The sequence below is a fragment of the Paramisgurnus dabryanus genome, chromosome 24 (genome assembly GCF_030506205.2).
Source record: "Paramisgurnus dabryanus chromosome 24, PD_genome_1.1, whole genome shotgun sequence".
Taxonomy (NCBI): domain Eukaryota; kingdom Metazoa; phylum Chordata; class Actinopteri; order Cypriniformes; family Cobitidae; genus Paramisgurnus; species Paramisgurnus dabryanus.
In genome coordinates, this window is record NC_133360.1 from 25,534,604 (window position 1) to 25,548,179 (window position 13,576).

At 37.8% G+C, this 13,576-nt stretch overlaps 1 protein-coding gene across 1 annotated transcript; it reads right to left on the reverse strand.

Moving 5' to 3' along the window:
- Positions 1 to 13,576, reverse strand: cusr (Copper-only SOD repeat protein). Its single transcript, XM_065259636.2, has 10 exons — positions 13,373 to 13,576; positions 8,604 to 10,671; positions 7,559 to 7,658; positions 6,767 to 6,844; positions 6,568 to 6,672; positions 5,863 to 5,995; positions 4,243 to 4,357; positions 3,628 to 3,752; positions 1,881 to 1,964; positions 1 to 1,591 (listed from the first exon to the last, which is right to left on the reverse strand). Exons 1-10 carry the CDS (start codon positions 13,428 to 13,430, stop codon positions 1,497 to 1,499), a joined length of 2,961 nt encoding a protein of 986 aa, XP_065115708.1. The 5' UTR covers positions 13,431 to 13,576; the 3' UTR covers positions 1 to 1,496.

Consider the following 13,576-nt stretch of genomic DNA (forward strand, 5'->3'; position numbering starts at 1 on the left):
TTTTTATAAATGTTACAAAATATGACATCACTTCAATTCCTACTTCACATGAATTATGAAAAATATTTCAAATATATAAATCATTGATGTGTTAATATATAGAAATAAAAATCAATTGCATCAGTTGCACATACATATATTTCAAACTTTAATTTAAATAATGTTAATATATGGGTTGTGTTGTTTACACACCTGAATATACACATTATAGAAATCATATAAATTATCATACATAAAAACAATGGCTTTAGTTAAACTAACATTTGATGTGTCCCTCCTTTATAATGGTTGTGTATTTGCAGATGTAATCATTTGCACATATATTCACAGTAATCACCTGCCATAAGGCCAAAAACACTTGTGGGTCAATGACAAACAAGCTCCTAAAAACATATTTAAAAAAAATCTGCACCACCTGTCCTCTGCAATGAAGTTGTATTTAAAGGCAGGGTGCATGGTAGACATGCACAAGTGAGTTTCGGTACTCGGCCCGACTCCCTTTTCCAAAAATCATGCACCCCACCTTTAACAGACTTCTACTTGGATGCTGGTATAAGCTTTTGCCTGTGATATCAAATTCATAAATATAAAGTAAAATATGTTTGATAAAATATATTTTTTTCTGGCTTTATACCTGACACAGCCTAGCATATACAATAAAGTGCCTATTACTGTCAGCATTTTCATTTTATTCAGTCATAAAGATCACCTGGGGTTCACTGGATGATTGTGGTTGTACTACCTTGACATTTGAGAACATCCAAAAGTTTTTCATTTATCCCAAAATGCCAACAACTACTCATATTCCTGAAATTTGTTTATAGGTAAGGAGTTTAAACAAAATATTGTCAATATTATAATCATTTGTACAGACAGTTGCCACACCTGCCACTCAATAAGTTTTGTAGAATAAAGTGAAACAAGTCATATATGTTTCAAGTTATTTTTAAATTATGTAATGCTCCCGAACACAAAAATATGCATGTCATGTCATTGACTGTTCAATTGCATAAGCCAGTCTGAGATTTTGGGCTTTATTTCACAATCCCACGTAAGAAACTGAAAACCCACCGTATGAAAACAAGTTCTGTGTTATGATAAGGATTATTTGCATCATACAAAATGTACAATGAACAGAAACCAGAGATTTACAGGGAAGTAAAGGAGTGTAACACAGTCTTAAGTCAGCCTTTTGTGGGATTTACAATGACGTACCAGTAATCTCTTATAAAAAAAAGCAGCACAATCCACACTTGAGAAACCTTATCATATAATCACAACACACGAATAAAAGAAAGTGGATTGGAAACAAGTATATTGTGGTTTTGACATCCAGACAGATGCATGAAACTCAGTTTAGGCTGGTACAAAAAAATGAGTTTCTTCCCAGGATCAATTGTAATATTCACAACGTGATGTCTTTGAAAAAGTCTGGCATCCAAGCCCCTGCATCAGAATTTATAAAAAGGCAGTTGTTTGACATTTTTGGGGGTCGTCTAATGCTGGATCAGTGACCTGAGCAGGCAGGCTACGGTTGTCATGACGATCAGTAATATCCTACATGGGACCGGCATCATTTCTGTGTTTACACCTGATAAAGAAATATATAGATCATTTATTGAGCAAATCAGTGGTGACCCAAACACAATAGGACATTAGTTTTTAGTACAAAAGCATATGTTCTAAATATTAAATAATAACTATGTTTTATGTATATAGCATGTTCTTAATAAAAAAATGTATTAATTGTATTTTAAATGCCTTTTGCAGCAAAATACCACAGAGGTTGCCTGTAGCCAAATAAAGGGGAAGCATTTTCGTCTTGTTAAACCCAATCAAACAATAGTGTATCTGTTGATAAATGCTAAGTCAGGGCTTACCTGAAGTGCACGCCTTTGATTCTCTGAACAAACCCATCCTCTTATTGGACTTAACAGAGTTTAGCTGTTCCTGGCTCACCTTACCTGGAAAACAAGTTTGAAGAAATATAACAACATCTCTGTTTCCACTTTTACTGTGTCTGGCTTTTCTAAGATTTTTTTTAGTTTAGCATGACTTTGTTTACTTACTGTAATATATTAAAGGTGCAGTGTGTAAAATTTATAAGGATCACTTGACAGAAATGCAGTATAATCTACACAACTATATTATCTGCGATGTATAAAGGCCTTACATCATGAACTGTTATGTGTTTATTACCCAAGAATGGGACGTATTTAACTACATACATCGTGGGTCTCCTTACATGGAAGTCGCCATTTTGTGCCGCCATGTTTTTTACTGTTGCCCTAAACGTACAAACTGCGTTTTGGCACTACAGTATTTTGTCTTAAACAACAACATGTTTGTCCTGTGGCAGCTACCGTAGCTTCTCTATGCGTTTCTATAAACAGTGGACGGAGCTGTTGGTTGCAATTCACAATCTCACTGCTAGATGCCACTTAAATCTACACACTGCACCTTTAAAGAGCAATTACTGTAAATTTAAATATTGAAGCTTTGTTTATTATTTCCTTAATGAAAATAGGCCCATTTTCCAGCTGAAACATTTTATTTTTACCGTTTTGGAATCCATTCAGCTGATCTCCGGGTCTGGCGGTATCACTTTTAGCATAGCTTAGCATAATCCATTGAATATGATTAGATCGTTAGCATCGCGCTCAAAAATAACCAAAGAGTTTTGATATTTTTCATATTTAAAAGTTGACTCTTCTTTAGTTACATCGTGTACTAATTTTCTAGGCTGATATGGATAGGAACTATACTCTCATTCTGGAGTAATAATCAAGGACTTTTTTAGCGTGATGCTAATGGTCTAATCAGATTCAATGGACTATGCTAAGCTATGCTAAAATTGCTAGCGCCAGACCCGGAGATCAACTGAATGGCTTGTAAAACGGTAAGAATCAAATGTTTAACTCTAGGGGAGCTGGGAAAAAAGTAGAGTGTCCCTTTAATTAATTTGACTAATCTGTATTATGTATAATATATTAACATAATATTAAAAGACCAAAGTATCAGACTTTAATAAAATATCAGAGACTGTAGGGCCTACTTAGGGTCAGTTAGCAACCACCTGATATATCCTAGCAACCGCATAGTAACTTGATAAATCACTAAGAACATAATAAGCAATATCTGGCAACCATGCCGCCTTGTGACGGTGAATTTTGCATGGAAGGATCTGATTCAATAAACAATTTGCATAAAACACCTTACACTTTAGTTTCTCTCCTTATTTCCCCGGCCAGTGTCCTGTGCTACATACAAACCTTTGTCATATACCGCTATCCTGTTTCGGAATATTGCGTAAGATCACAGGGTCTCAATGGTTCGGATTACTGTGCAATTTCCCTTTTTTGTGTCTTTTGAATAGAAGGGATTGTTCATTGTTTTGACAGACAACGCTCAATTCCATGGTTCATTCCATGGGAAAAGCAAACTCCATGGAGAAAGATATTACCAATATCTGCAAATCACTTAAGCAAATCTAAAAATCTCAAACGTAGACAGTAAATACCCATTTTTGAGATATTAGTATGGTATTTTGGATCATGTTTTTTTAGCATCAGAGGCATGACCTTGTCATTCCCAAGTCCCATGCTTTACAATTTAAACTAATTTTACCTGACACCAGAAAGCTGACCTCCTGGCATTTCCCATCGGGATTTATGGAAGGAGATCCTGGTAAGATGGAGACTCTAGACATGTTGAGGTTTAACACATCCGCCACTCTCTTACGGAAATCATACCTGTACAGAATTATACAAAACTTGTATTGCTCTTACTGCACCAAATGACTTAAAATATACTAGAAAATTGTTTAGTTTGAGTCAATTGTGATGTTTCAAATGTCTGTCAATGACCCTGAAAGTTATAAATATAATTAATAATGTGAGTATGTGTCTGTAAGGACTTATAACCTAGTATACAAAACGTTAATAAAGTCCAAACGAATATAATTAAACATTGACCCTAAAAATGTCCATTGTGACTATTAGAGGTCTTCATTAATAAAACTCAAAAGATTTTTATAGTTTAGGCTTTTGGCAAAAGTTAGTGGAAAAATCAGTTTGGTATTTGCTAATAAATGACATTAAAGATTTTCCCTGATATTTTTAAGAACATAAATGTCAAACATCATATGGCTTTTCAGATTTTGAAGATAGGTTGGCTCTTTAAGGCACAATAAAAAAGAGAGCATGTTATCTTTCAGGTCAATATTTAGATACAGATGCTCACCTGCTGAAGCTTGACACTTTTGGAAAGATCTGTTCGGCAGAGGGGGATTCTGGGAGAATATCTGCACATTTGGTGGTGTTGTTCTTGAGTCTTAAAACCAATGACCTCTGGACGACTGCAGAGTTAAACAATGGATAACAATAGGAATAGTTCACCCAAAACTCACCCTCATGTTGTTTTAAAACTGTATGAATTTATTTATTCTGTTGAGCAGAAAATTTGCCGGTACCCATAGTTTTTGTTTTTTCTACTATGAAAGTGAATGGGTACCATCAACTGCGTGGTTACCATTAATTATCAAAATATCTTAATTTGTGTCAGTCAGAATAAAGAAATTTATTCAGGTTAAAAACAACATGAGCAATTGATGCCATTTAACTGAAAAAGTAAGTTTGTGCTGCCTTCAAATTTTGAGTTAATTCAACTTAAAAAAAATAAATAAATAATAGAAATAGTAAGGAGGGCCCTATTTTATCGATCTAAGCGCATGGTCTAAAGCACACGGTGCACAGTCTATACAGGCGTGTCCGAATCCCTTTTTGCTAATTTAACAACAGGAAAAATGGTTTGTGCGCCTAGCACACAGTCTAAAAGGGTTGTTCCTATTCTCGTAATGAGCAATGGGTGTGTTTTGGGCGTAACGTGCAATAAACCAATGAGAGTCTCAAGTCACATCCCATATAAAAGCCAGTTGCATTTGCGCCATTTGGTGATTCCCTATTTAGATGGCAGAATTTGTACATTGAAAAACTAAGTGGAGGAAGAAGATTGATGTTAAAATATTGCGTCGTTTTTATTTGTATCGAAAATATTTTTTTAATTAAAACCTTTGGTTCTCTTTAAAAGTCATTTTCTTTTAGTCATGGAAGTAAAATTAGCAGGTTTTAATTGTTGTTAAGGTATGGATAACCTACATGATCATCTCAAAGAATAATTTACAAATATGCAAGAAAAGGTTTGTACTCTAAAAATACTTTCATTGTAACAAACAGGTACAAAGTCATCATATAAATGCGAATATATACAATAAATATGAATTTAATCTTTTTTTTAAATAAATGCAATATTTGAATTTGTTTGTAGCAACACATTCAATTACTTGAAAGGCTACAGGTGAAGCAGCTCTTAACGCCTACTTATCGATCCCTTTTATCTCTTTTACATTTGAATGCTTTATTTTTTCATATTTAAAAATGTTTGTGTGCTGCGGCGCATCCATATATGTGATAAGCAAATGCGCGTTGTCGTCCCGTTTATAGGCGCATATTACTAACGCCCTCTTTAAATAACAAAAACAATATTGCGCCATTGACTGTAGTTTTTAGACCAGGTTTTAGTTGGTCAATTAGTTTGCTTTAAAATAGCAACGTGTCAACAATGCGCCTGAACACACCTCGTTTTCAGACCAGCACGCCCATGGGCGCAAAAGTATTTGCTTTTTTAACAATGTGGCGCTGAACGAAAAAATTATAACTGCGCTGGGCCTAAGCTAGCAAAAAACTATTGCGTCGCACATTGTGCCGGGTGTATGACATTTTAACATTAAAACCGTAAACATATTTATTTAAATCTCTACATTTATATTACATATTGAAATCATTCAAATGTATTTAGAGTTACCTGTGAAGTCTCCAGTCAGCTGCAAATGAACATCACTGTACAGCTGTCTCTTAATAAGACTAATAGACCCATGTCTACCTGTCAGATCTCCAACTGCACAAACCAGAGGACTGACCTGAGAACAGCTGCCGTTCTGCAGGAGAAAATACAGATATTTTTGACTTGTTAAAAAAAACAATCTAGCGGATATTATGATGTTTCTACTAAAATTGCATTTGCAACTAATGGACATCAGGGGCCCTATTTTAACTATCTAAGCGCATGGTTTAAAGTGCATAAGGGTGTGTGCAAATCCACTTTTGCTAGTTAAACGAGGTGAAAAATGGTCTATACGCCTGGCACACAGTCTAAAAGGATTGTTCCTATTTTCGTAATGAGTAATGGGTGTGTTTTGGACAAGAAACCAATGAGAGTCTCTCATGTCGAGCATTGCACCGGGTGTATGATAGGGCCCCAAATGTAAATTAGGATCTGTGATTTCTATTATTTTCATTACAGTATGTAACCCAATAATGTCAGTTTGATTGGCTAATATTAAAAATAAATAATATATACATATTTTTCTATTTATCATTTTATTATACTTCTATTACATTATATTTGGATTAAATATCTTGGATGACCTGAAAGTGAAATAAACCCTGTGTAAGTCTAAGTAAATAAAAAAGAAAACATCATTCAAGGTGTAAATACATCTTCTCTCACCTCTGTTGTCATGTTGAATGGATTATACATTTCTACATTTCCAGCACACGCATGCCCATCTGATCCCACCTGCCGTTCGGCAATGTACCATAAAGCCTCTGTAACCTGCAAACAGATAAGTGTATTTCCAAATATAAGTTAAAGGTTTAAGCAGATGTCTTCTGAGAAACTGACAGTCTGAAGAAATCTTCTAACTTACATTTAACGATTGTGATGTTTGTAAATCCACCTCTATAAGGACATCGCCGTAGCTGCCATCTGAAAAACTCTGTTGAGACTTAAAACACAGTACACCGTACATCACACAGGGTGAATTAGATTGCTAGACAGACTCTTAAGTCTTAGTTGTTTATTTCTGGTTTTCATTCATGTGATTCGTCTTTTAGCATGCAACATGCATGCATGTGACAGATCCATCTGCGTGCAGTAGAGATAAGGTTCATATCATCCCAGCAGGACAACCCAAGCAGCATCACCCTGTTACTATTCTCCCCTCTCCCGCCCTCCACCCATCTCAGTCCAGCATTATGAATGAACAGTGTCATCTTTTTGTGGCAGATTTAAAGTGACGGTAAATTTAAAGCTGAGTAAAGAAATATAAGAAAGATTCATTTGTCTTATTTGCTATTTGTCCTATAATATTATTCATTTGCTAACCCAATTATCACTATTATTATTGCTTATACTTAAGGTTAAGGATTGGGCTTGACTACCTGGCAATCTGGCCAGAGCAAAATGCAACCACAATGTCCAGCACTGAATTCCACTCAGAACATTTCAGAGACCCCCCCCCATAAAAAAAGTGAATTATAATAAATAGATTTTATATTTGACAGACACTTTACTCCAAAGTGACTTAAAATGCATACCACCTTTTTTTATCAGTATGTGTGTTCCCTAGGTTTGATCCCATGACCTTTTGCGTTGCTAACGCAGTGATCAACCACCAAGCTATCTAGGAGTATGCATGTGTCCTATTAACCATTCTTACCATTTTTACACTCCCGGTTACTGTGTCATTGAATTTAGCTTCTGCGGTCACCAAGTTTCCATCAGTTGAAGTCTCTGCTGTGATATTTGCACACCTTGAACTATAAACAGTGAAAGAAACAACTTTAACTGATATGAAGAGCTCAGATGCAATGGGTGCGAACCCCACCTCTATAAAAAATGAGATAATGAAATTAACCGAATGCTCTCGGTATGTGTTATATGTTCATCAATATATATGTTTCGCTTCAAATCCGCTTAATCCCAACCTTAGGCCATTCAGAAATACTGTTTTTTAGCCGAATCTGTTAAACGGCACAACAAGTCCTCTAACGGTACATTCACACGGGGCGTAAACGTTAACAATTCTCATTTACTTTGAATGGGTGACGTCATGCGTTGGCGAACTGAATTGTGGATCCGTCGGCGTCGCGTCACCGCTGTTGCTTGTGGCAGAAGTTGAAAATTTCTCAACTTTTCAAGCGCCAATGCATGCGTCAGCCAATCAGATTGCCTTATGCAAATAACCTAGTGCAGAGCCAGCCAATTACATTTATGCAAGACCGGAGAAGGGAGGAGCATGTGTTGGGGCCACTGTGATTGGCTGTTGGCAACACTTCAGACATACCTTCCGTCAAGTGTTAACGCTTACGCCCCGTGTGAATGTACCCTTAGTACATGGAAGCTGCACAAGCTAAGAAGGTTTCCTGAATATATCAGGATATTGACTTGATTTTTAAACAATTATTTGTGTGCTTTCACTGTAACTGCTGCAACACAATGGCAAAAGTTTTTCTGGTAACTTCTGAGATAAGGTCTTGATTTAGACTTACACTAAATGGAGAACTGAAACAAAATGCAGAATTGGAAATGAAGTGCACCTGTCATTATTTTACTCTGAACCTTACTTCTGCTTCGGTTTTTAGCAGCTCAGAGAGAATTAATCCAGACCAATTTAGAAGATTCATATAAAATAGTCAAAAAGTCAAATTACATTAAATGCCACACGGCAGGTGACTTGTCTATATATCTATATAGTCACTAACCTTGAGCTGTTACTGTAATGTATGACCAGTGATCTTCCAATGATGCTGTAAGGTCCCGAAAGCGGCATGTTACTGTCCACGTACAGGTTCTGGAAGTCATTTTGACCTGTCAATGTCCCAAACTTCCCACTTATGTCACCAATTTCATACTGGTCAACTGTGCCATTTCCTGATGCAGGAGATGAGGTACTGTTCACGAAAAATGGGTTTAAGTGACCCATGATGTTGAGGTCAGAGCACGGTTCCACACCGCTCTTGATAGGGAGAGTATGGATGTGGTAGCCAGAAGCGCTGGAATTGAGGCCGGTAAAGGAGATGTTGAGGATTGTTGGTCCTTGAGGAAAGACTTGTGAGAACTGGATGTGACCGTCAGAAGATCCGGGCCCAAACCAAGATTCAGTGTGAGCAGAGGGAAAACGAAACAAGGTGATGTTTGCACAAGCAATCCTTGGAGTTGTACGGTTAGAACCATGCACCACTAAAGAGCGACCAATCATTCCAGAAACCCAAGAGGTTGTGTCCGTAAAAAAGCTCTTGCTGGCCACCACACCAACCTGTGGCTGTAAATCCAAAGTCTTGTGCTTGCCAGAAATATCTCCAACTTCACAGGCAAAAACGCTGTCTGGACCACAATTAATGGCATAACCACTCAAAGTGGAGTCTATGCCAAATGGGTTCCAGTGTCCACCGGTGGACAAGCAACGACTTTGGTCCATGTCAGTCTCTGTGCTGATGGGATAGGTGTGGACATGCCAGTTATGGTTTTGTGAGGCTGGTGTAGAAAGCTGTCCATGGGTTAAGTCCATGAACACAGAAACATCTGAGTTCGGGTCACTGATGAGCTGAGTAAACAGGACAGTCCCCACCACCGGACTCTTAAAGATTGCCTTAGCGACAGTCACTTCACCGGGGTAGCCTATACTTGCGCATGCAAATCTAATTCCATTGGGCTGGTGTATCACAAGGGAACGTCCCACGATGCTGTTTTGTCCAAACAGAGGTAAGTTCCAGTCTTTGAAAGTGTCCTGAAAGCTAGTTGTATTCTCCAGAGATCCATGCTTTGCACTCAGATCTCCAACCTCATAGAGATCGTGAGTGGAACCTTTAGGAGGCGGATACGCAGGGGCTTGAACGTTCACATTAAATGGGTTCCAGTGACCACCAACATTGTTATTACTACAGCTGAGCTCAGGGGGAGAGGTAATTTCGGGTACAGGAAACTGATGAACGTGATATGGCCCGACTCTTTTGTTCAAGTTTGACAGGTTAACCGTAATGGTGGTGAGATCAAAAGGAGATGCTTGATAAAAGTTGTAGTACCCTTTAATCCCTCTCATGTTTAGGATGGCTCTGACTTCTTTTATTGGAACAGTATAGATTTGTGCACATACATAACTTGAACCTAAGTTTAGGAGAGCAAAACGGACTTCAGAACTGAGGGTGGGGATATCCAAGCGAGACTTTACTGGTTCTAAAGGTGACCCAACATTTAAAACACCCAACTTTGCAAGGCTTGTATGTCCTAGACTGCCCAGAAGCGCAGTGCAGTCCGTTGCAGAGCTTTGCGAGAAGATGATACTCACATTTTGTAAAGTACTGGCCTGCTTAACATTTCGTAAATCTGAAAGAACAGTGGCTCCTGGATCTCCAGTCGCTTGACGGATGTAGACGTTTCCAGCCAACGGACTGAAGAATCGCGCCTGCCGTGTTTTGACCTGAGACTCAGACGCAAGTCCAGCACAAACTCTAATGCCATTGCAAGTCTCCACCAGCACTGAGAGTGCATCAAGACGTGAGCGCTTAGCAAATAGATCAGATACATTTACCAAAGTCTGAGACGTATTTATGGAAAACGTGAATACGTTTTCTCCTATGTGTGATTTTTGACAGGGCGATGCAAAATGGCCATACATAACCGGAAACGTGGTGAGAGATATGTTATACAATTGACATGTGTCCGTTCCTGTAAGGTTGATGGTGGCCTTCTGATCTGTGGAGTTAATCAGGACCCAACCAGTGACTCCCATCATGTTGAAATCAGCCCGGTACTGAAGACAGGACGCAAAACCTGAACAGAAGAAAAAAGGGAAAATGTTTTCATCCTAAAGCATACTATTTGAAGCACAGTTTGAAATCTAGATCTCTACCTTACTTACAACGCACAGTGATGCTATAGAGTGTTCTTCATATCCAACCCCTGGAGTGCCGGTGCCCTGCAGAGTTTAGCTCCAACCTTGAATAAACACACCTGAGCAAGCTAATCAATGTCTTCATGATCACTAGAAAATCACAGGTAGGTGTGTTTGATTAAGGTTGGAGCTAAACTCTGCAGGGCACCGGCTCTCCAGGGTAAGAGGTGGACGACGTTAATGCCAGGTGTAAACGGTGTTCAAAACGTTTTGAACGCGTCCACTTTCGACCACTTTCAACCACATCCAGAGGTAGTCGAAACCACTTTCGATCGGATCGCTTTGGAGTTGCGGAACGCACATGTGGTTGAATGTGTTCGAACAGCCACACGCGACCGCCTTCTCTCCGCCCAATTATCTAATCTGAGGTATTAAACACAAGTTTTACGTCTTTTATTTACTTCTGGCGTGAACATACGGTGAACAGCGCTATTTTTAGCCTTTCATTGATAAAACTACTGCGGGTGTTCTCCGTAGTTTCGTTTTGAAAGCGTGAAAGTTCCGCGATCCTATTTCATCAATTGCGCTGAAAATTCAGAGAAAGCTCCAACATATAAACATACAAAACACTGTGCAACATGTATACTTGCTAAACAAGCAGCGGACTCCGACACAATATTAGTTTGCGTCCATATAAACTCATAATTACTCCCGCTCGCGTTTGAATGACAGTAGAGAGACTCGCCCACCGTCTCACGGACCACCCCCTCACAGTATTCAGGACAGAAGCGGTCGAAAGTGGACAAAAGAGACGGATTTAAATACCAGGTGTAAACGTCATGTGTCTCTCTCGTCCACTTGTGATCCGATCGATGAAAACACATCTTAAAACCAAGTGTAAATAGCCCCTAAGACGTGAAGAACACTGCTTTAGAAGAACAATTTTTGGTTCCCCAAAGAACCATTCAATTTAATGATGAAATTAGGAACTTTTAAGTTTGATTTTAATCATTTGCATTACCTTATGTCAATATTAAAGCAACACTAAAGAGTTTTTGCTCTTTGCTTCCCCTACAGGTTGGAAGCGGAATTGTCCATTACCACTGTCGTAAATAGTTTAGCCTACTGCAGCAAAGCTGGCTCTGATTGGATTGTAGGTCTGCCGTAAAGCAAGTTTTTGTAGTTTTCACTCGAACTACAGGACCGCGACCAGATGGTCGGAAACTTCTTTAGTGCGGTTTTGGCCGATAGAGGGCTGCAATTCGAGTGGATGAACGACTGATACTTTTTTGAAATGTTATTTTAAGGTAAAAAAAAAAAACTTGTTGGTGTTGCTTTAAAGATTAGGGCTGCACAAACTAATCGATAATCGTTGACAACAGATTTCATTATCGATTATTGGTCTATGACATCACTTGCTCCCGCAACACCGTTGTACTTTTAAACGGTTTCTGCAGCTTGATGTTTTTCTGCTTTTACACTTTTAAAAGTACACTTTTACACATGAATACCCTAATTTAGTGCTTTATTTAGCTATAATAAGTAAAAAAACTAAATAAGTAAATATTTACCCAATTAGTCGATTAATCGGAGAAATAATCGTTCCGATTAATCGATTATGAAAATAATCATTAGTTCCAGCCCTATAAGCCCCAAAGTTATATTTTCACAGAACGTTCTTTACATTATGTAGGATTAGTTAGAAAAAAGTAAATAATTAAAAATGACTTCAGCTGGGTTTGGTTACAGGCAGGGTCACATATCACATATCAACTTTAAATACGTTCAGACACGAGCAGGTGTCAATGACATCATTTCTAAGAGATTCTTTAATAGTTAACGTCATTCAGGAAATTACACGGTTAAGAACGTAAATAAATAATAATTTCACAGTGAGTTACAACAACAGAGATCAACAAAACAGGCATGCTGGTGTACACAGGCATGTAGAAAAAACGATTTTACTGTTTTGTGTAATAGGGTACAAAGGTTAAATTAACGGTTTACCTAAAACAACTGATATATAGCTACAGTACAACCAAGCTTTCCTAGAAAAAAGCCCTGGATGTATTTTAGTCCTCGTGCGCAGTCAAAACTTTACACTGGAAAATGTTCCTATCTCCCAAGACATCAACCTGACTTTGTTTGACCGCACCTTATAAATTGGGCACCTAGTCATGTATGTGATACTTTGTGTAGCCTGTGAGGTCCATGAATAATTTAACCATAAAGCAGATACAGACTGTGACACGGTGATCAGATAATTATATGAAAAAATATCTGGTAACACTTCACAATAAAGGTAACCTTAGCGGTTAATACTTCTACAGCATTTATTCATCGTAGTTCATGTTAATTTGAGCATTTACTAATACATTTATATAAATAAGATAATGCACAATAAACAATTGTATTGGCATTAACTAACATACACAAATAAATGATACTGTTAGTTAATGCATTTACTAAAGTGAAAAAAATATTTGAATGCACAAATAAAACACAATCATATTCATCTTAGCAAATCTAGACACTCAATTTGGCAAAGATTCTCAACTTTTTTGTGTTAAAACGCTTCCAAAATGCAATATTAGGATGCAAACCTTAATTATTTTGAGAAGATAATAAATCAGTACTTACCCCACGTAAGGAACAGAACAAAAGCCGGTAGCAACATGTTGACAGCTGTTCTCTGCATTTGTGTGTTAGCAAATAATCTCTATACAAATCTATATACAGTAACCATTTGCCTATACTGTACGCTTGTATGTGTGTTTAATCCTAATGTGTAGCTGCTTTGAATAAGACTGTTTGCTGGTCTCTTCTATAGTCTGGAGGGAGGGG